Here is a 21,604-nt window from a genome sequence, read left to right as displayed (position 1 = left end):
GTGTCACAGTATTCAAATCACCAAAGCGCCCATGTGCTCTTTCTCCATTTGCCATCAAATGTCAGTCGCCTGTTATAAAACCGATTTGATGGGTGGTGGTAATTGATGGACTTGATTGCTTGAAAAAAAATAGATGAATTGTGTAAAATGTTTATGAATTTAGCAGGCAATTATTTTTATAGCTGTGAAATAAGAGAGCTAAAGGAAATGTTTAATTGCTATGAAGAACACGGTCACTCCCAACCACACATTGGTCTATGCATATATTGTTCATCTATTTCAGAAGACATACAGGATACTCGTGCAAACTTAAAATGAACACAGGCTGGTAGCAAATGTTAATTCTTTATTTCAATTGGTAAAAAAGGTGCAGGTATCATTTGTCTCACTGTCATCCTTTTAATATGAAACACAAATAATTGTTATGTCTTTAAATGTGTTGTTTTTTACATGTGAGACATCCTTGTTTCCAACCTGTCTAAATGTGTTGGGTTCATGTACAGAATCTGAGTCTAAACTGGTGATTTAACATTTATTAAAGTGCTTTTCTGTTCTATCATTGCAACACAAAACATTTTGACATAGCAATACACTGTACAGTTCAGTAAATGTGTTAACATGTGTCTGGCTACCTGTTTAAAACAGCTGCATATTTATGCAGGTGTGTCATTGGAGTAAGAAATTACAATTTACCCATTACTTTGTCTTTGAAATAAAACAATTGAAACTTGACATATTATACAAATAAATAGTAGTCATAGCCATAGCTATTGCATGCAAACATCAGCAATTATGTTTCAAGCATTAATACATTTCATTACTGGTGATGCATTTGAGCAGGGTGCAAAGGTATAAGTTGGTGTATTATTAAAATTTTTAGGGTTTAGTCTAGCCAGTGTGTCCATGTCATCTTCAATTAAATGTTTTCAATGTCTTTATGCATACTACACAATGCTACTGGAAATATGGTTGAAATATCTGACCCGTGTTTAAAAAATCAATAACAACAAAGAAAATGTAGCAAAAATGAACAACTCCTACTCTTTGTCCATTTCCACATATTGTGAATGGTTCTCAGGTGATTTGCTGTGAGTTTTACTCAAGTGGAGTTTAACTGCATGGTTACTAGCAAATGTCCTACAGCACAGCTTACATTTGAACTTAGCGTCAACGTCCTCCTCGGTGACTAGTGTCTCTGTCGCCCGGAAACTGAGAGCCTTAGACAGTTCTGGCTCCTCTACCTTCGTCTGATGCTCGATAGGCAGTTTGCACATATCTTTGATTTGGAACCCTAGGTGGGATTCCAGGTGGGAGATGAAGGCTGGTGGTGTCCTGAACTGGGAAGCACAGTCATTGCAGTAGAAGATCGGATGGCCAGTGTCCATGCTCTTCAGAAACTTGGTCCCCCCTGTTTTCCTAAGTTGGTATTTCACATTGGCCAACCAATGGCTGATGGTTGTCATGGACAGTCCAGTAAACTTGGAGATGTGCATTCGTTCCTGAGGACCAAGATCTGAGAGTAAGTACTTGCCCTCAGAAGTCAGAAAGAGGCTGGAGGCGAACTGGGCTTGGAGGATGAGAAGATGCCGGGGGTTCCAGTTCGACTGCCTTCCCTTACGCTTGTGAACCGAGTATACCTCAGCCGACACATCTTCAAAGCGTCTCACGTCTGTTTCCAGTTTCATGGTGGGTATCCTCGATGGCATGGATGCTTTTGGTGTGGTGGCTTTAGGAAGAACCTTGACCATGTCAGCAATGTCAGACAGAGCGTGTTTCTGTGGCATTGGGGCAGATGGCTGTAGATGCGAGGAACTTGGCTTGTTAGGTTTATATTTTGTCAGGTCTATTGGCTGATCATTGCTAGTAAACAGAAATGCTCTGTTCCTAGCAGGGGTAGCATGCACCACTGCTGGTTTCTCCATACTCCGGTTGAGTTCAGCGAATATAGATTGAGAGCGAGCAGATAGTTGACTGTTTTCAGATCTTGAACTGGTGGGCTTATTTGCTTTACCCAAATGATTGTTCAGAACTGACTGCAGTGCACTTAGAGGGTTTATGCCCAGTATTTCCGGGGTGTCATTGACAAGCTCTGAAGTAGTGCTTCGTCCTTTGCTGGCAGGAGGGCTTGGTGTCTTGCCTCTGTCTGATAAATCTGGGCTCAACTTCCCTTTGATCGCATCACTCCCTTCATTCAGACAGTCTGCTTCGAGCTTTGAAGAGGTAGAGGAATCGTCCTGACAATCGCTGTCATCATTCTCCACCAGATCAAACTTAATATTCTGACTTTCTTTACCATCGCTAATGCCAACCTTTTCTTTTTTGATGTCCGTATTTTGATGCTGTTGCTGTCCCTGAGGAGTTTCAACTCCCCCAGCACCCTGAAGAAACTTCCCCTTTGGGGCGATCGGTCTCAGCTTGTGGTTGAATGTTTGCTTTAGCTGAATAGGAGGAGACGCTGAGAGGGGATTGCTGCTCTTGATGATCCCAGAGAGTTGATAGGCAGCATGGATACTGGGGTAGGCACTCCAGCTGGGGGTCCCAGTCTGAGCCTTGTTAATTGCAGAGGCAACTGTGTTGGCTAAAGACTTAAGGATATCCCCTCCTCCACCTGATGATCCCTGCTGCTCCAGATCCTCCTCGCGGAGATATGGATATTTAAATGCCCCTTCCCCTGCCTTTTGATCCTTACTCTCTGCCTTGTCATCCTTCACTTGACTTTCTTCCATTTTGTCCAATGTGCCTTCCCTCTGGTTATCTTTCTCACTGTCCCCTGGGGAAGCAGTTATTGGAGACACTTTATCGCCTTCAGTTTCATTAGCAAGAGGCTCAGCTAATACCTGCATCTTCTCTACAGCCAAGGGATCCAGAGCTAACTGTTTCCCCTTCTTAGAGGCTGAGTTTGTAACTTTGATGAAATGTCCAGTGACCATCATATGAGTGGTGAGCTGTTGCAGGGTATCATGTGAGCTCCCACACTCCATGCATTTTAGAATCTGAGACTTGCATGTCTCAAACTGCCAAGTGTAGCTAGCCCCATTCTGATAACCATAACGATTACTGGTAGCATTTGAAATGGCAGCAGACCGTTGGGCCTCGCTGTAACCAGCTAACCCTGTGGTAGAATCAGGAGAACAAGGTCTGTTGGCTTCGTAGGCCCGTTTCTTTGCTGGTGGCAGTAATTTGGGTGAGAGTACTGGGATCGGTTCTTTCAAAGGCACTTTTTGGTAATGCTTTGTTTTTATCATATGGACACTCAAGTCCTGGAGGGATTCAAAAGAATGGCCACAGAACATACACTTCAGAACTTTCTGCGCATCGTCTTTCCCTTCCATGTCTTGCAAATTTCTTTTTCTTGATTTGGAGGACGTGGAGGCATTGCTTGGTTTGCCGTGGTTGTTGTCCTGGTAGTGTCCGCTCTTGTTCATGTGCACTGTTAAATCCACAATAGAGTCGTAGGCAGCACTGCAGTCCTTACACTTAAACCGACTGGCTCCTGTGAACACCGTCCCACCTGCTTTGCTGCTTTGTCTGTAGAGGTGGACCGAGCTGAAGAGGTTGGGTTTCGACACAGGCTTTGGGGAGTGTGTTTGCTGGAAGGTTTTGGAGAGTGCATCCTGGTGCCAGTCAAATTCACTCTTGGTGCTCCCATTGGTGCTGTCACAGTTGGCTTTGCTGGGGGTTTTGCCAATTTTCAAGTCCATCCCAATCCCTGTCCAGTAGGAATCTGAGAGAAAGTTAGCATACGCAGCCCTCATTTTCTCCAGACTGCTGTGCATGTCATCCTTGTGTTTTGAACCGTTGCGCTCCTCAACTTTCTGACTTTCAGGTGGTGAGGACGTTTTGAAGTCTGAGAGTGAGATTCTGTCGCTGGCGTCACTAAGGCGCGACTCCAACTCGGCCTCTTGATTGGAAAGGACACTGACGGGGGAATTCTGGTAGCTGTAGCTGTTACTGCTTTTGTTGTCCATCTCTTTGTCCTCTGAGGCCTTGGGACTCGTCTTCTCAGAACCCTCCTCTTCAGTTGGAGTGTCATTCTCTCCGTCATCCTCAGGGATGGTCTCTTGCATGATGCCATCTTCATCAGGCTCGTATACTAACAGAGAGAGAAAGAGGAGAGAGATACAATTTAGTGATCATTTCTTATGTCCACTAATAATAGTAAGAAATAGTAAGAAATCGCCATGGGCGAAGGAAATGAATTGCGTTGCAATCATTACCGAGCATTTGAAATAGTTCCAATGCAAAACATGCAAGACATTTTTGAAAAACTGGAAAATCCACACAATGCTGCACAATGCAGGCCAGAGCAACTTGAGAGGATCAACAATATGGACGGACATAATGCCTGTACTAACAAACTGCTGGTGGTCAAACAACTCCTTGCGATTCACGGCGGGCCATTGACTTAGTGCTGTGTCAAAGGTTTCCCTGCCTCATGTTGAGATGTTTACAACAATCATTTGACCAATGACTGACAAAATGCAATTGATTTCTCCTGGGGTTTTGCTAAGTGTTTTTGCCAATGGCCTATTCCAAAGTGATGAGTGTCTCCAAACTGCAAAGAACTTGCAATGGAAAAATGTAAGATTTCTCTCTTGGATAATATGTTGCCATGCGTGGATCTCCCAGATTGTGTTGCAGCAAATTACACAGACAGATATTCTAATATCCCACAAGTGTTCTAATAATAAATGAAAAAGCCTGAGCCTTGCAAGATGAGAGGGGTTTACTTATTATTATTATTTTATTTTTTGCTGAAATATATAATTTCTCAATTTAAGTGGTCACAGAGTGTCTGTAACAAAGTATTTTATCTGTGTTCACAGACAAATGTAAACGCTTTATGCAAAATAAAACCTAAATATGGCTAATTATTAACAAATTATATTGTTAATCACAGCAAAGAAACAGTAATATGTTAGAAAATAGATTTACTTAGTATAACTAGATCGTGATGTAAAATTCAGAGAGATTAGTGGTAACCTGTCACATCGTTATACTGTCCTTGACAGTCTCGTAAACAGCAATCATCTATTCGTTCACACTCATAGGGCACAAATGTTATTACATCAATTCATTGATAATTAAACAATAGTATTTTAAAATCAGTAACCATCATCTAATTTGTATTACTTGTGATACAGCATATTAGGCAATTTTGATGAGGCTGGTGGATCTGTTAGTCAAAAGGTAATATCAGCAAAACTATAATCAATACAATACATTCAAACTCTTCTCTGTTGATTAAGTTGCCTCTAAAATGTTGCCAATCCACAATATGGATACACAAAACACATCAACAGCGGTCCCAACACTTTCGAAGAGACATCTTACAGTATATGCAGTTTGTCAGCTATGTCATATATACACTGAACAAAAATATAAACGCAACATGTAAAGTGTTGGTCCTGTGTTTCATGAGGTGAAATAAAATATCCCAGAAATGTTCCATACGCACACAAAGAAAGTGTTTATATCCCTGTTAATGAGCATTTCTCATTTGCCAAGATAATCCATCCACCTGACAGATGTGGCATATCAAGAAGCTGAATAAACTGCATGATCATTACACAGGTGCACCTTGTGCTGGGGACAATAAAAGGCCACTTTAAAATGTGCAGTTTTATCACATAACACAATGCCACAGATGTCTAAAGTTTTCAGGGAGCGTGCAATTGGCATGCTGACTGCAGGAATGTCCACCAGAGCTGATGCCAGATAATTGAATGTTAATTTCTCTACCATAAACTGCCTCCAACATCATTTTAGAGAATTTAGCAGTACGTCCAACCGGCCTCACAACCGCAGACCACGTGTAACCACACCAGCCTAGGACCTCCACATCTGGCTTCTTCACCTGCAGGATCGTCTGAGACCAGCCACCCGGACAGCTGACGAAACTGAGGAGTATTTCTGTCTGTAATAAAGACCTTTTGTGGGGAAAACCTCATTCTGATTGGCTGGGCCTGGCTCCCCAGTGGGCAGGCCTTCCTCCAAAGTGGGTGGGCCTATGCCCTCCCAGGCCCACCCATGGCTGCGCCCCTGCCCAGTCATGTGAAATCCATAGATTAGGGCCTAATGAATTTATTTCAATTGACTGATTTCTTTATATGAACTGAAATTCAGTCAAATCGTTGAAACTGTTGCATGTTGCATCTCTATTTTTGTTCAGTATATAATCCGTTATGTCCTCTTCAAATTCATGTTGAAAAATGTGCATTTTGGGAGAATTTATGGCAGATGTGCTTTTAGTTTAATATGAATAGGACACATGCATTTAATGTGGGCAATATTTTTATTTTGAGTTAGGGGCACTCTATGGAGTGGAATGCTGAATGTAAGGAGCACTCAGTACACTGGGTCGGCCCATAGAATGTAGAATGTCATCCTCTTTCGCATTCTGAAAATAAGCCTTTTCTATCAATATTTCACAAGTGCCTCAGGAGAAACCCTGGAGGTGAACTGCTTGCCAGCTAATGGATGAAGATGGAGATGGGACTCAGCCTTTCAAAACAAACATGCAGAATTGGGCCTCCGTGAACAAGGAACCACGCAGCACACCAGAGGTTCCCCAATGTTCTGTGACCCTGATCTACTGCAGGAGAGATTTGCCAACTGAGATCGCTGATGGTCTCAAACGTTTTGCCAGAGTACAGAGACATGTTTTATTGATAGTTTTATATATCGTTCTCAGTGAAAAACGGGAATACTATCGGCTATGACAAGCTTCTAGTTGATGTCTTCTCTTTTGAAAGTCTTGAGAGAGACTATGGACGGAAGTCAATGTAGCACAGCTTATTTGCCAAGTTCAAATTATTGTAGAACCTTTCATTTCTGTCTTCCATTACTGAACATTGATTGATAAAATGTGCATTATCAAGTCAAGTTTCAAGGATGTTGTTGAGCATGGTCCTATGGACAATCAATGGAATAAGGTTGTCCTACCGTATAAGTAAGTTTCCCATGACTAAGGTGCATGTTCATGATTCTGTAAAATATCCATCCATATGTAACATTTACATTTGAATGATTATTTGAGGCTGTAATACAGTATACTGGTGACATATTGCAGATATAGCTAAACTGATTTTCTTCTTCATGGGATACTTTATGGAAATAGCAAGTCCTTATAACTAATTAATGGATTAGGAATTAGCATTAATAAATATTTCACTAAGAGACACTCCGCAATCATACAGCAATGGAGCATGCGGACACACATCCAATAAATTGTTATTTCATGGCAATTAGATGATACAATTTACCATGTTCAAGTAGCTTTATATACCCTGCAATAGAGCACTATGAAATCCAGTATTGCTATTTAATCAAACAAAAACTTAATCAAGATAACTTTATTTTATTCCTGAAAATGAAAAAGTCTGTCACGTTCGTTGAGTACAGGATTGGACCAAGGTGCAGCGTGGAATGCATACATGTTTATTAACTAAGTTAACACACGACAAAACAACAAAACCAACGTAACGTGAAGCTCACAATGGCTACACACACACACACAAACAAACAAACAAACAAACAAACAAACAAACAAACAAACAAACAAACAAGCCAAACAAGCGTCAAGATCCCACAACATAGGTAGGCAAACTGGCTACCTAAGTATGATCCCCAATCAGAGACAACGATCGACAGCTGCCTCTGATTGGGAACCACACCCGGCCAACATAGAAATATACAATCTAGATCTACACATAGATACCTAGATATTCACATGATAACCTCTAGCATTCACACCCTGACCAACCTAACTAAAGAATAACAGGCTTTCAAGGTCAGGGTGTGACAAAGTCATTGGTGTTGACTGAAAGGGACATTTTGCACACAGTATGATACAGAATATCACCTGCAGTTTATTAAATAATAATTATACAAAAAATGTTTCCCCAATAAATGGTTTGACTGACAATACTGACATGCATATATCCACAAACATAGCCATATAACATTAGCATTGTCACGTATCACTCATCATACTATGGATATATTTCCAGATGACATTGACACAATTAACAGAAATTCCTGCCATTTTGCCCCTTAGATCAGAAGTTCTATACATGTAAAGGCACCAATTAACCTTTGGCAGGGGTCATTCCAAAATACCCACACGTCTACTTCCACTTCTCACACTATTCACAACTCCTGTTTGCCAACCTTTGGTTGATGCCAAGGAGCATGACTCTTCAACGCAAATCACATGCAAGGGCAGAGACATTGTGTAAGCTAGGGCCAGTCTTCAAGACCTCATCTCTGACATGAAGATAATACATGTGAAGCAATACAACATTGGAACATCCTACACTAGCAATAGATTGTCAACGTAATTCCTGTAGTTATAGAATTACAACTGTCAAAATATAAGACATAATATTACAAGTTAATTTTATGATCATTTTAATGACTTTTATTCATTATTCCCAAAGTACAAACTAAGCCTACTGAGCAAATGTTGTGACTTTAGTCTGTTAAAGGCAGCATTCAGTTCAACAAGGCTTACAAAATAAGAGGGCTGGCATGCCAGGACTGAGATTTAGCATGTCATAAACCCCTGCAAAGCCTCCAATCTGTGTCAATACAATTGAATATCTTCAGACAGGAGTATGCAAAGGTTAAAAAAAAACCTAGGGTGTCCATCCTAAATCAGCTACTTGAAGTGATAACAACATTAATCCATTAGAACAAACTCCTGGAACAACAAGGCCTGAATATCAAGGAGCGGCAGCCCGTTTGGGAGCCAAGTAACATTTTACTCAATGTTGAGAGCACAGCTAACTGAATGGGCAGCGGTAGTAGTAGTATAGGAAATCATGTTCTCATACTTACAGGAATTATTTGTTTTCTGTTAAAGCTATACTGAATGGACAACAACACTACAAACATTAAAAAATGTACCACAAAAGCTTTACATTTTTCCTTCAGTCTACTCTCAACACAGGACAATCAGCGTGCAGAAATTTGTCAGTAGGTTTCCCCAGTAACAGTATTCAATGTCCACTATTAGCCTGTTATTAACTTTTGTAATGGCAAAGATATCAACATTTATCCTATGGAAGGTCAACATTTCCCTCATTAAAGTGACAAGGCAAAGTGAGTGAGCAGCCTGAGGGGGTTAGCTAATGGACAGCTTGCTTGTAATACCCTGCGATACTCTGAATATCCCAGGAAACACTATCTTCACAGAAGATTGGGTAATTCATATGTGCAAGTGCCAGGTCCGCATGTCTGAGCCACTTTCCCCAACTGCTCTCCGGTTGTCTCAAGCTACAGTTTTCCCTGCTCGCAAATCAATATCTCTTTTTACTTCTCATTGATTGCCTGGCGGTGGGACTGACCTAAGCAGGACTGTTATGACATTTCTAGATTTCCCCCTGTCCTTGGAACAATCAATTACACGCACATTGTAATCAAAACCTCTTTGCAAAATGAACCTGCTCCATGACATTTTCATCTCCCGGATTTATGCCACGCTAGAAGAAAATAACAAAGAAAAAAACAAACACAGCAGGCCCATCCATCCGTCTATGTTGTACCACATAAGAATGCAGCTTCTACACATTAACAAAGCAGGTCAGGCAAGTGAAACAATCTACAGACAATCTCTCAGCCTGCTGGAGTCAAATATTCTCTGCAACCGCTGGAAGACTGTTGTCGATATACTTGTAAATGAGCGGTTTAAATTGTTGTCACTATAGATTTGAGTTAAGTAAGTGAGGTATGTTGTAGGTTCCTTTTCAGAGTCCTATGGAGCTGGAGGGCTCAGCAGTGTGGAGGGAGACACTACTACACACTGTACTTTAATGTTGATCAAAGATCTACTAAAACTATCATTTTGTTGTTGACGTCATAGTGTCTGCAAGATGGCTACACACTTACCAGGGTTTCCGTTAGGAAAATGTGGTGCCGGACATTGATCGCAGCATTTTAATTTACTGGACATTTGAGGAATGTACCGGACCCATATGCATTGGGTGCATAACCGGATTAGGGCGTCCACCCACGGTGCTCAGAATGATAGAAATCACATTTAGATTATGGTAATTCATATTAACAGAACATGCAAGTCGATGATGCAATGATGTGCGGTCTTTCTTACCGAATTCTGATGCTCACTTTGAAGATCTTAGAATAACTGGCCACATTTAATTTTCCTCAGCCAACAAGACGCGTAACAAAGAGCAAAATCAGCCTATGTCAATCTATTATCCCCCATAGTAGAAAAGTTTACCTATTCTATTGGTCAGCTTGTCGAGAAAGAAATGGCCTATTCCAAACAGACTCTGGGACAGTTGTGGGACGATAGAACCAGTAGTAGTTAAGACATGCCTCATAATATGTAGTAAAACATTCAGGTTTCAAACAATTAAGTATGTTTTCAAAATGCATACTGCCTCCAGCTCATTGCATAGTGGTGTGTAACATGCTGATGAAGCCTGCCTTCCGTTGCCTATGCATTGGATGTTACAGTACGCTGTTTATCAAGATCAATCTGAGAGCAGGATACACGGCTGACATTGCATGAGTTAATTCTTAACTAATCACATAACATTGTTGTAAAACACCTTATACAGTAGGGCCGCAGGCAGTCTGTGAACTCTGTAAATACTTTCCGTCATTGTTTCAAGTCAAGTTAGAAGACAAATACTCCCCCAAGTGAAGGATACTGTCTATAAAATAAAGCAATAATCATTGAACTTACAGTAAGTTATTGTCTGTTATTAATTATTACTGGAAGGTAATATAACAAACATTTATCTTTATTATTTGATTGTGACTTCAGTAGGCCTACATAACTTTTATGACCCTTCTCACATGCCACCTAGCCTCATGAGTTTAATGTTTCTTGCCCTCATGACCATAGCTGGTTTATATAGCTAGATACAATACGTCAACCCCACAGTCAAAGATACACCCAGAACAACACTGTTATGTTACCAACATCCATAAGATGCAGTCAGAATGCAGTCATACAGCGGTTCAAATACTGTAAAAGGAGGTTAAAAACCTATCTACCTTTCCACAAAGTGGTTATGTTAAGATCTCTCTGAGGCCTCTGCCGCAGTGTAAAACCATGCGACTCAGAGATTAGTGTACATTTTTGTATGCATGAAAGGGATGTTACTTAAAGTGCATTACCTACTTCACTAAACAGGGGCTATTCATGCAGATAAATGCCTTGCTTTCATACACCCGCACATTAAATATTTAATAGTCTAATATACTCAAATAGAAAACCTCACCATTTCAAAGCAGAGAACATAGACAATGTGAAGAAAGGCAGATTGGGAATTGTGCTCAAGGCAGCTGGATGAACTGGGAAGGACTCAGACCCAGATTAATATGATAGGATCACAGATATGACACCATATCCTACCATCTGGCTGTTCATTGGGGCAAAAATGATCACAATAATTATGGCAATTAATCAAAGAATGTTTTCACAAACCAACATTCTGTTCATTAATGAAGGTAAAAACTACTTGAAAGCGTGACTCTACAACCTTGATCGCAACCTCTTTACAATGTCTAGAACACATCACAACCTTGAGACGGCTGTGTTACAACGCTGTAGGACAAAAAATAGTAGCGAAATCAGCATGCTTATTTGGAGATTTTATCTTTTCGATTTGGGGATTTTCATGTTCCAAAATACAAATGCTGGTATTTGTTAGTGTGTCCCTGTCTCTCCATCGATACTAATCACAATTCTCACTTTAGTCACATCAAGCTGTGGCTACCATCCTACAGTAGCTCCAGGAGTCCCCTCCCTCCCTCCATGATGTCACTGAGCGACGCTGCTCTTTTTGATGCCTGGCTGCTAGAAGCTTCTGCTCCAAGACGCATCACTCGGCCCGCTGCCTAATTGGAAGTGAGCGGCGGGAGAGCATTCCAATCTGCACTCCAGCACCTAAGTCATCACTTTAAGCTTGCCACCGTGCTAACGCCAGCCGCCATGCCGCCTGCCTGCCACCGCTTCACAAGCAGTACTATTGCCTCGTATTGCGTCTCACCAGAAGAGGGGGGCCACCCTTTCAGGGCTGGCAGGAGAGGTTTTACATCCCTTCACAATAAACATGGATGGAACCACGTGAATATTGCCTCACTGGCAGTGGCACTGCTGTCCAAGTGCAAGGATTTTCGTTTCTGGCAAATGCAAAATATCCTTTCTTAGAAAAAAGAAAACAGTACATTTAATTTTGAACAGCAAAAACTGTCAACACAATTAAAAAACTGTATTAAAATTGACTTGTAAAAATTTACATTATCTTTTTATTTGAGAAAGAGAGAGAGATGCTGCTTTCTACTCACTGTCACTTGGTTTTCGAAGAGCTTGTGACATGGATCACCAGGAGCGACGTGATGAGGTCTGATGGTTCCTTTCTGCAGAACAGCAGTTTACCCCTCATTCACCCTTATCAGAGAGGGAACCCATCATCAGTTTACCCCTCATTCACCCTTATCAGAGAGGGAACCCATCATCAGTTTACCCCTCATTCACCCTTATCAGAGAGGGAACCCATCATCAGTTTACCCCTCATTCACCCTTATCAGAGAGGGAACCCATCATCAGTTTACCCCTCATTCACCCTTATCAGAGAGGGAACCCACCATCTTACTGTACGCCACTCACCCAACCCTCGCATATTGGAGCTGACCAGTCAAGCAAACAGGGAGGAACTAATAAAATACCATCTTGCTTCGGTTCAAATTTCCCTGATTGAATGTCAGTCAGGAATGTTTGCGTGGCTTGGCAGGCAGGCAGGCAGGCAGGCAGGCAGGCAGGCAGGCAGGCAGGCAGGCAGGCAGGCAGGCAGGCAGGCAGGCAGGCAGGCAGGCAGGCAGGCAGGGGAAAGTGGGCCATCATTTAAAGGACCACTGCCTCGTACAGATTAGGCCTTTGTTCAAAGCTTTTATGAGCCACTGGCTGGGAGGAGGAGTATGTGACAATCTCTTCTACACTTGTCTGATTGGACTGGGAGTTTATGATGCCCAGCAGTTCTACCACATACAGACTCATTAAAAGATCCACAATAATTTAACCAGGTAATTTGATTGCATATGTCTTTTTATATATGTGGATATATTTTAATTCTACACAGAGGAATTGGTTTTAATCGTTTTTGGAATATGTTCCAAAATGAAATCATTTAAATTATATTTATATATGACGTGATACAGTGTGTTTTCTCAATAATATATATCAACATGAAATAAAAAGGCTGGTGGTGGTCCATCACACTCCAGACATAGGTCACTCGCTGGCCATCAACAACAGCAGACCTCAGTCAAGGTCAAGCCTGATGAATCTGATCTGGACAAGAGTGCATATTCTATTAAAACAATCTGCATTTCACTAACTCTTCCTCCCTCCTCTGACTCTCTATGGATCCTTCATTAGATTCTGGACGGGATCCAGCCAAGGCATTCCCTTATACAAGCAGTTTTGTGCAGTTTTCAGCAAATGGAGGCATTGTTTTATATTCCAAATTCATTAATAGTAGATTGCCACTTTTTCCCTTCATTAAAAACAATGAGGCTACACAGTACATTTGCAACAGAAGCGTGGTACTGTCAGATGGTTTCTTGTGGGACCAAAGGCTGTTTCATGGCAAGCGTAAAGGGGAGAAGCAGACCCGCCAAACCTGCAGCAGCTCTGGGGGACGAGACGAGCAAAAAAGTAAGAAAGGCAGAAATGCTTCAAAAACACCATGCCTCTATCCCATTCATTTTAATGGAAAATTTGTTGTCAAATGTCCTCTTGCAAAATGATTAGGGCCCGCTGTTTTTCTGAAAAGCGTAAACTTCGGGATTTGCCTGCCGCTGCATTGTCACTTTGACAGCCTGTTCTGAGAACAATGGCTGCCCAAATAGTGAATTGTGTTGGCACCCAATCACTGAAAGTTTCCTCTCAATACAGGCTGGCTTCTTTCTGCTGTTTGTGGATATTCTGCAGCATTGATATCTAGATGTTGATTAGAATGAAAAAAGAAATAAGCCAGTGAATTGAAGCTCCCTGAGGAGGCACATCAGCTATTGTTGAGAGATTGACAGTCACTCCATTGAGTCAATGTTTCAGTTCATAAAAACCTATTTCTATAAGAGCTGCTTGAAGAGTACATTGTTGGAGTGTACGCCTCGGTTTGTAAATCAGTAACATTTCCAGTAAAGCAATATAATTTAGTGGAATACTGTTTTCACTACAAAGAGAATTGTACATACCATAACCTTCTAACCCTGGCTACATTATTATAGGATGTATTATTTTAGGTTGTTTGATTTTCTAAGCCATAGAGTTAAGTAGTATTTGTATGTAACCGAGTGAAAAAAATCCCTCATAGTTTAGATGTGAGCGGTGGAGCTAACAGCCAAATACATATGGAAAATCTGAGTAGGCTATGTTTATTATTACCTGCACATAGAGGTGTTAAAATAATATTTCCATTGCACAGTCAGTAAACCTACAACAACACAAATGTTGTCTTTGCGCTATATCCTCATTTACTCTGAGCTTCTTAGCAGTGACATTTCTGTGGTGTTAAACAGTAATGGAGGAGGAGGAGGAGCTGCCTGCCTGCCTGACGATTGCAGGGCCTTTTTATTCATTGGTTAATTTATTGAAAAGAAGGTAGGCGGACGGACGAGGCAGTGGAATGGAACTGATACCCCGTGTGGCTGTAGGTTTTGAACTGAGGAAGAGGGAGGGAGGGAGGGAGGAAAAGGAGGGATTGAAGGAGAAAAAAAAAGAGGTTGAGAGGAAGGCGGAGACCAGAGCAACAGAGGAACGGTTAATGGAAATGAGTGACAGGCTTTCAGGATGATTTACAACGGGTGGCGCGGCGGCAGAGCCGGAACTTGATGGATGATCCTGAAAGACGGAGACGAACCATAAATCATGTCTTTGAATCATTGACAGAGATAAAGGAGGGGGAGAAAAAGCAATGGCATTGACGTTCATTCTTCCAATAATGTACATTGACGAGTTACACTACGGAGCCTTAATTAAAAAGTGAACACGGTAGGTCCTCTCTCTCCCCCTCTCCTTCCCCTCCCTCGTTCTACTCCTCTATCCTCCCCTCTCTCTCTCCCTCTATCTCTATGTGGCGATATCAATGGTAATTAAAGATGTAGTAGCATCCCCAGCCCCTCTCCCTGTCCCCTCTCCCTGCTCCTGTCCCATATAGCCGCTTCCTCCAGCTTCCCAAAGCACAGCAGACAGATTAGATAAGTGCACTGCTTAAAGATAATGTCACTCCTCAACAATATCAATGAGGGCCTAGTCCATTTGTTTCTACTTGTGCAAACAGACCCGGCAACATTACTGAGAAAAACATTCAGCGAGCCTACACACCTACACACCAGGGGGTAGAAGCTATTAAGGAGCCTTTTAGACATAGACATGGCGCTCCGGTACTGCTTGCCGTGCGGTAGCAGAGAGAACAGTCTGACTAGGGTGGCTAGATTTTTTGACAATTTTTAGGGCCTTCCTCTGACACCGCCTGGTTTAGAGGTCCTTGATGGCTCGACATGTTTGAATAAAGCCGATTCAATAGAGTAATAAACAGCAGTTCAGTCTTTGATCACAGGGATTGGCTCTATGGAAGAAAAAAAAGCTAGAAGAACGTTGTAGTAGCAGGGAGGCTGAATGAGTGCCATTCCACATCAGCTGAGCTCTGTTAAAGTGCACACAATGGAGCACCGAGGTGAAAGTAATCCTAAACATCTGTCTTATGGGTCCTACACGCACACACTGTTTGTTCAAGTTCTAGGAAAGGCATTAGCAAACGGAGGAAAGAGAGGGACATAGAGGGATATATCAATTCATGCACTAGTTTCAGTGATTCAGAATGCAGAAGGTGGTGTTGTGTGTTGTGTCACTGCTCAGGCAAACAAAATGGAGTTGACTGCTCTAGTAATGCTAACACTTTGATTTCGGAACATTAACAGCAAAGGGATTCTCTATATCTCTGTTTGTTTATGGATGCTTTAACACACTGTGACATCAAGTAGTGCCCAGGGGCATTACTGTGTGGGTTGTTGTGTGTGCGAGGCCTACATGATGAGTATATAGCAGGCCTGGTGGACTGTCCTAAGTGTCCTATATTCAATGTCTGTAGAGGGAGATTGGGGACAGTCGGGATAGACTGTATACTGGGCGTAGGGATATTCACCGATGTTGCTGAAGGACAGACAAAGCACTCTCACTCCAGCTGGGAAAATCTATTTTGGCAGGCTAAAATGGAACTGAAGACACAATGGCCATCTAGAGTTGAAAAGCTGTGGCTGTGGAAATCATATTGGTGGCTACTGTGAATATAGTGTACACATGCTCACATGCACATTGACACAAACAGCTTTTCAAATACAGTAGTAATCATTTTCAGGTGGGATTTGACATTGTATATCAATCATGTTTGATCCAACAATGGAATCAAAACAGTTTGATGGACAACAGAAGTAATTGCTTGTCATTCATCTGTTTCAATTTTCCATTCTCTGTTTTCTTATTGTTGTCCCAGCTCATATTCTTTTTTTTCAAATTCAAACCGCTGAGGGAGGAGATCTCAGAAGTCACACAAATAGCATATCTCCTATAAATAAAAATAATAATGTACTGTATGTCATAACACTGGTGGTATGTGTATTCTGTATAGAGATCAACAAAACAAAACAAGCACATCAAAGAAGAAGTGCTGTCCAGTTGAATGAATGAAAGAGCTTAATGAACCTCTGTGAGTGTTGGAGCAGTCATTACTTGACTCTGTGACTCTGGGCACTGTGATCTTAAATGGTCTTAAAAGATGATCCATACAGTAATGAAGCAGGTTCTCCTGTTGGCTCCCAGCCCAAAGTGGAACATAATCAAAGTAAAGTCACAGGGGATAATACTGTAGCTCTGACTACTAAACCACAGTGTTTCTTCCTTGACTTATTTATCTTACAATTGACCAAAATGTCTGTTTGGATAATGCATGCTGAATATTTGTATTCAAGGTATCCTGAATAATATTATTTGTATTCAAAGAGGCAAAATCATATTCAACGAGCCCTACACACAGGCAGAACTGAAGTCTACTGCGCCTGTGCAAATGCAGCATGTAATGGCTAAGGCTAAGGCCCGCCCTGTCCCTCTTCCTGACTCCTCTGCTCAGCTCAGACCACCCTGCTCGCTGCATGGCTGTGGCTGCACATGACAGGATGATGCTGCTCAGTCCTTGGACCCATCGCAGTGTTTTTCCTGGACCGTGGTGAAAGCAAATAGCAGCTTAAGGGCCCCAGCACTCACAGTTAAAAACCAAAAACCTGTGGAGTCATTCATCAAAGCGTCAGACAACTTGCTATTCCTCAACCCCCCCACCTACCTCCCACCCCCCCAAGACATGGCTATCTCCCACCACTCTGGGTTTTAACTAGGACTCCAAATAATTCCAGAAATGACAAATGATACTTATAGCTCTGGCCTGTGCCGAATCAATAAGCATCCAGAACAACTATCCATCTTGAGAGGTATTGACAGCAGCGGATTGACCAACATTGGTGGAGAAGCTCTTGGTGGCTTTATTCAAGAGTAGGATGCGGAGGGAGGGAGACAGTACACACAGTAGATTCCCTTATAAATTACTAATATTATACAGTTCAAAATCCAGCCTTTATAAACCTATTTTTAAAATGGCAGCCGCTTCTAGATAGAAGAGCCAGGATGTAAAACAGTAAAACATCACAATGCAACATGAAGGAGAACAGGACATGTCCTCTATCCTCCCACTAAACAAGGACAACTATCCATCCATTTGTGGAAATATGTGTGACCCGCTGAACTGGGACAGGGGTTAGTTTGACAGGAGCACCTGCACGTGTTTACATGGCAGTTTCTAGCTGGGCTATGAGCTGATGGGCACTGATAGGGCCCCTCTTCTCTCCTCTCTGGGGGTGTCGGGCCTGTATCAGAGCAGCAGCTGACAGATAGCACTTCAGCCAAGCTTTAGTTGCAGCTCCCCTTGAGGGCCTGTGATTGATGACTAGCACTGCCACCTAGATCCATTTTCTGCTCCAATCTGACTCTTCTACCTCAGGTAGCCTAGCTGGTGGATACCCTACAAAATCTGTTGTTTTTATTCCCATTTCTCTTCTTCCAAAGTTCAAGGGTTGTTTTAGTGAAATAGTTTACTAAAATACCATCACTGGAAAACATCTAGGTTGAACAAATTATTTCAACTCAATGCTTGCTAGTGAATCTTGATCTTAAACAGCATTTAGAACTGCAGGATGTTTAGAAGAACAACAATACCATTAGTACTGAAAATGTTTGGACCCCAGACCCCTGCAGGTCTAAAGGCATTTAAGAACACTTAGCTTAGCCATCTGGTAGACAATTACACAGGAACAAACACTCCGCCTCAGCAAATAAGGCTTGGGTCATCAATCACAGAGGATAGCCAGAAGTTCAGCTGCTATTCCTCTAATGATTTAATAACCCCATGAACTGAAGTCCTCTCATCTTTTCTATTCTCTACAACAAGGTTTCACTCAACTGATGAGCAACACACAATTAAACATGAGCCATTGCATCCAGTTGATGGGGGTTCGATTTTGAAAGAAAGCTGTATTTTATAGTTTAAAAAGCATCTTAATTTTCAAATTGTGATATACATATTATCAGCTATCCGTAACATATGTGAAAAGCAATAATTTAAAAACAAAAACAAAGCCATTTGTTTTAAGACACAGCAACTATAATGAGTATGCCAGTGAAATAGAGCATTATCATTATCTTAATGTGCAACAGGCAACAAAGATAAAATGGAACTTAAATTGTAGCACAGGGTTATAAATCAAGGAATTTCAAGAATTCATTGTTTTCCGTTTCAAGCAGTTTACTTAATTAACATTTGGCCCAAGCTTTTTAATTGCAATCATGGTTCCCTAAGGGATTCATTCGGGGGCTGTGCAGTAATTGTGAACGTTGATATGAGTTGGTGACACATTCTCAACCCTCCATGGTGAATTTACAGAGTAGAAAACAGATAGACCAGCAGGTTGATTAGTCATGCCTGTCTATGGAACATCACTACACTAGATAACAGGAAGAAGATGCTCTGTGTTTCCATTCCCTCCACTGCAGTAGTGCTATGTTAATATACACAAGAACAATAGAAAACACTATTATCGAAACATTTTACCCAGGATACTTACAGTTCATATACAGTAGGTTACTGTAGCACTATGCCTTTCATCATAGGGAAGTTGGATAATGGTTGAACAAACCCTGTAAACCACCTATACATATTTTATGCAAGGGGTGTTTCTGAGCCAATAAGAATACATTGGGTTGTTTCTGGGTTGTGGCCCAGGCCTGCATGGAGACTGTAGAAGAAGTAGGCCAGCACCACAGTACAGTCTCTAGTCTAGATCTCCTCTCCTCTGGTACACGTGTCACCTGCCTGCCTGCCTGCCCATGTGGCCCAGTTGAGACGTGACTTGAGCAGGTCTGGCAAGAACCAAATGTTTTCATTTACCTCAGGGGCAGCTACACTCTTCTTCAGCAGGAAGTGGCAGCCTTACATGTCAAGATACCGGCCCCAGACTCTACTGCTACTTGAAAAGGTTGTGCACTCTGAGTTGGGTTTAGAAGACACCCCGACACACCTCAGAGAGAGTGAAGGTTGTGTAAGGAGGGACGATGTCTGTCTACAGTGGCTAGGAACCTGGTCTGATGTTTGTGTGACTGATAAATAGTATGAAGTAAACCCTGAAAGGTAATGGCACAATTGGACATAAAATACAGGTCAAATATACCTTTTCAAAGAACCTATATTCTAATACTGTATGTAACAACATAGTGAAAACTGAAAATATGTTCAATCCATTGCACATTCACAGTATGATCAGGTTTGCTTATGTGTTCACCAGATTTGATGGATCACTATTCAGCCGGGCAGCAGGGGGTGGAGGTACTTTATAAGCTAAGCTCAACACATTTATTTCTAGCTGAGGACTTGGTGACAGCACATTTAACATTGTGATCTCCATATGAGAGACAGTTAGCACTGCGGACAGTTGAAAAGCTCTGAGCATTCAATTTCCTATAGGCCTACAGTATGTTCTCGTCACTTTTCATTGGATGGCGACAGAATATCACTTCCTAATAAAAACTTTAGTTGGACCAATAAACTTAGATTAGATTTTGGGGAAATAAGATCAACAAAGATTGCATTCCACATTCCAGCAAACCCACGAAAACCAATAAAGTGGTGGTTAAGGGGCTTTTCTTGATGGGGTGGACACGAGAGGAGGGTTGGGGGTTGGGAGGCTGGGTCTGTCTATAGAAACCTGATTCATGATATACTTAGTTTAGTGTGTGTGTTCACAGGTTTCAGGGATTTACAGTCAATTAGAACAGCAGGGGGTATGAGAAGGGGAAGGAGAGGAGGTATTTCTCTGAGAATAAGTTAAGGCTTGACACATTTATTTCTGCTACTGCAGCTGAAGACTTGGTGACAGCGCATCAGAAAAGATTTTGTGTGATCACCATATTCAAAATGTGAGAAACGGTAAATGCTGGTGACAGTTGGAAAAATATTCCAAAAGAGATCAAAATGCCTGCACCTCCTCATCTTACAGTTGGTAGCATGTGTTTTATGTTAATGATTATTCAATGTTTGCCATGTGTCAATTAAACAAAATATACCACAGAAACCACTGGATATCAAAACAGTTTACAGATATCAGTAAAAGTAAAAAATTTAAAATAATAATACCAGTAGCTCTATTTGATAACTAATCAGAATGCAACACACCTGGACGTTTTCACACCTAACAAGGTACTACTATTAGTCCCTTCAACTGTAATGTAATTATAAGCAGATGTTAGAAAATGATTATGATACCATGATCATGCTAGATTGCCAACCCAACAAATACTGCAATTTTCAGTTATGATCTACCAGCAGCTTGAAAAATCATACTGCTAACGATATGTCACAAGCCTTCTGTCTCCATTGAGATATGAAAACTCTTAAATCTTCTTTCTTGAGACATTGAGTGATTGAGCCAACCAGTGCAACAGGGCACAAAGTAACATCTAGAAGAGGTACTACTCATATCCCCCCTTGAAAAACTCCAGCGTTTAATGATCCCCCACTAAGGAAAATCCACACACCTCCGAAAGAATTCAAATTCCTTTTCCCACAGCCTCTTTCAGTCTGTATGATAAATGACACCCGTCATTCCGCCGTTGCCAAACAGCACAGAGGGGAATTGTACTGATATATGATTCACAAGAACAGGAAATAAACTCTCCCTTTCTCTATTGCTGCGTCGCTTGCCAAGTAGGACGGACCTGGACAGTGTCAATGCTCAGGCTGAAAGCTCAGCTGAAGGACTGAGGCACTGACTAAACCTAAAAAGGAAGAGACAACAGTCTCAAAACCTGAACTCTACCCTTTCTCAAAGACTTGAGCTGTTACTGACTGATGATGAAAGACGAGTCATTGTGTTTAAAAGGATAAACCTAGGAAAATAATGTATGAGAACAAGCTGAGGAAAAGACAGAAAAAATAAAGCTGGCTTGAGCAACCTAAAGTACGTCATT

At 41.6% G+C, this 21,604-nt stretch overlaps 1 protein-coding gene across 1 annotated transcript in view; it reads right to left on the bottom strand.

The window, feature by feature from the left end:
• Positions 1-333: 333 nt before the first annotated feature.
• Positions 334-21,604, bottom strand: part of LOC121545777 (teashirt homolog 2) — a 43,389-nt gene continuing 22,118 nt past the window's right edge. Inside the window, exon 2 of the mRNA XM_041856603.1 lies at positions 334-4,093. Coding sequence (XP_041712537.1) covers positions 1,038-4,093 — 3,056 coding nt within the window. The 3' untranslated portion in view covers positions 334-1,037. The remainder of the gene's footprint in view (positions 4,094-21,604) is intronic.

The sequence above is a fragment of the Coregonus clupeaformis genome, chromosome 30, assembly GCF_020615455.1.
Source record: "Coregonus clupeaformis isolate EN_2021a chromosome 30, ASM2061545v1, whole genome shotgun sequence".
NCBI lineage: Eukaryota > Metazoa > Chordata > Actinopteri > Salmoniformes > Salmonidae > Coregonus > Coregonus clupeaformis.
This window is presented reverse-complemented; position numbering and strand designations above follow the sequence as displayed.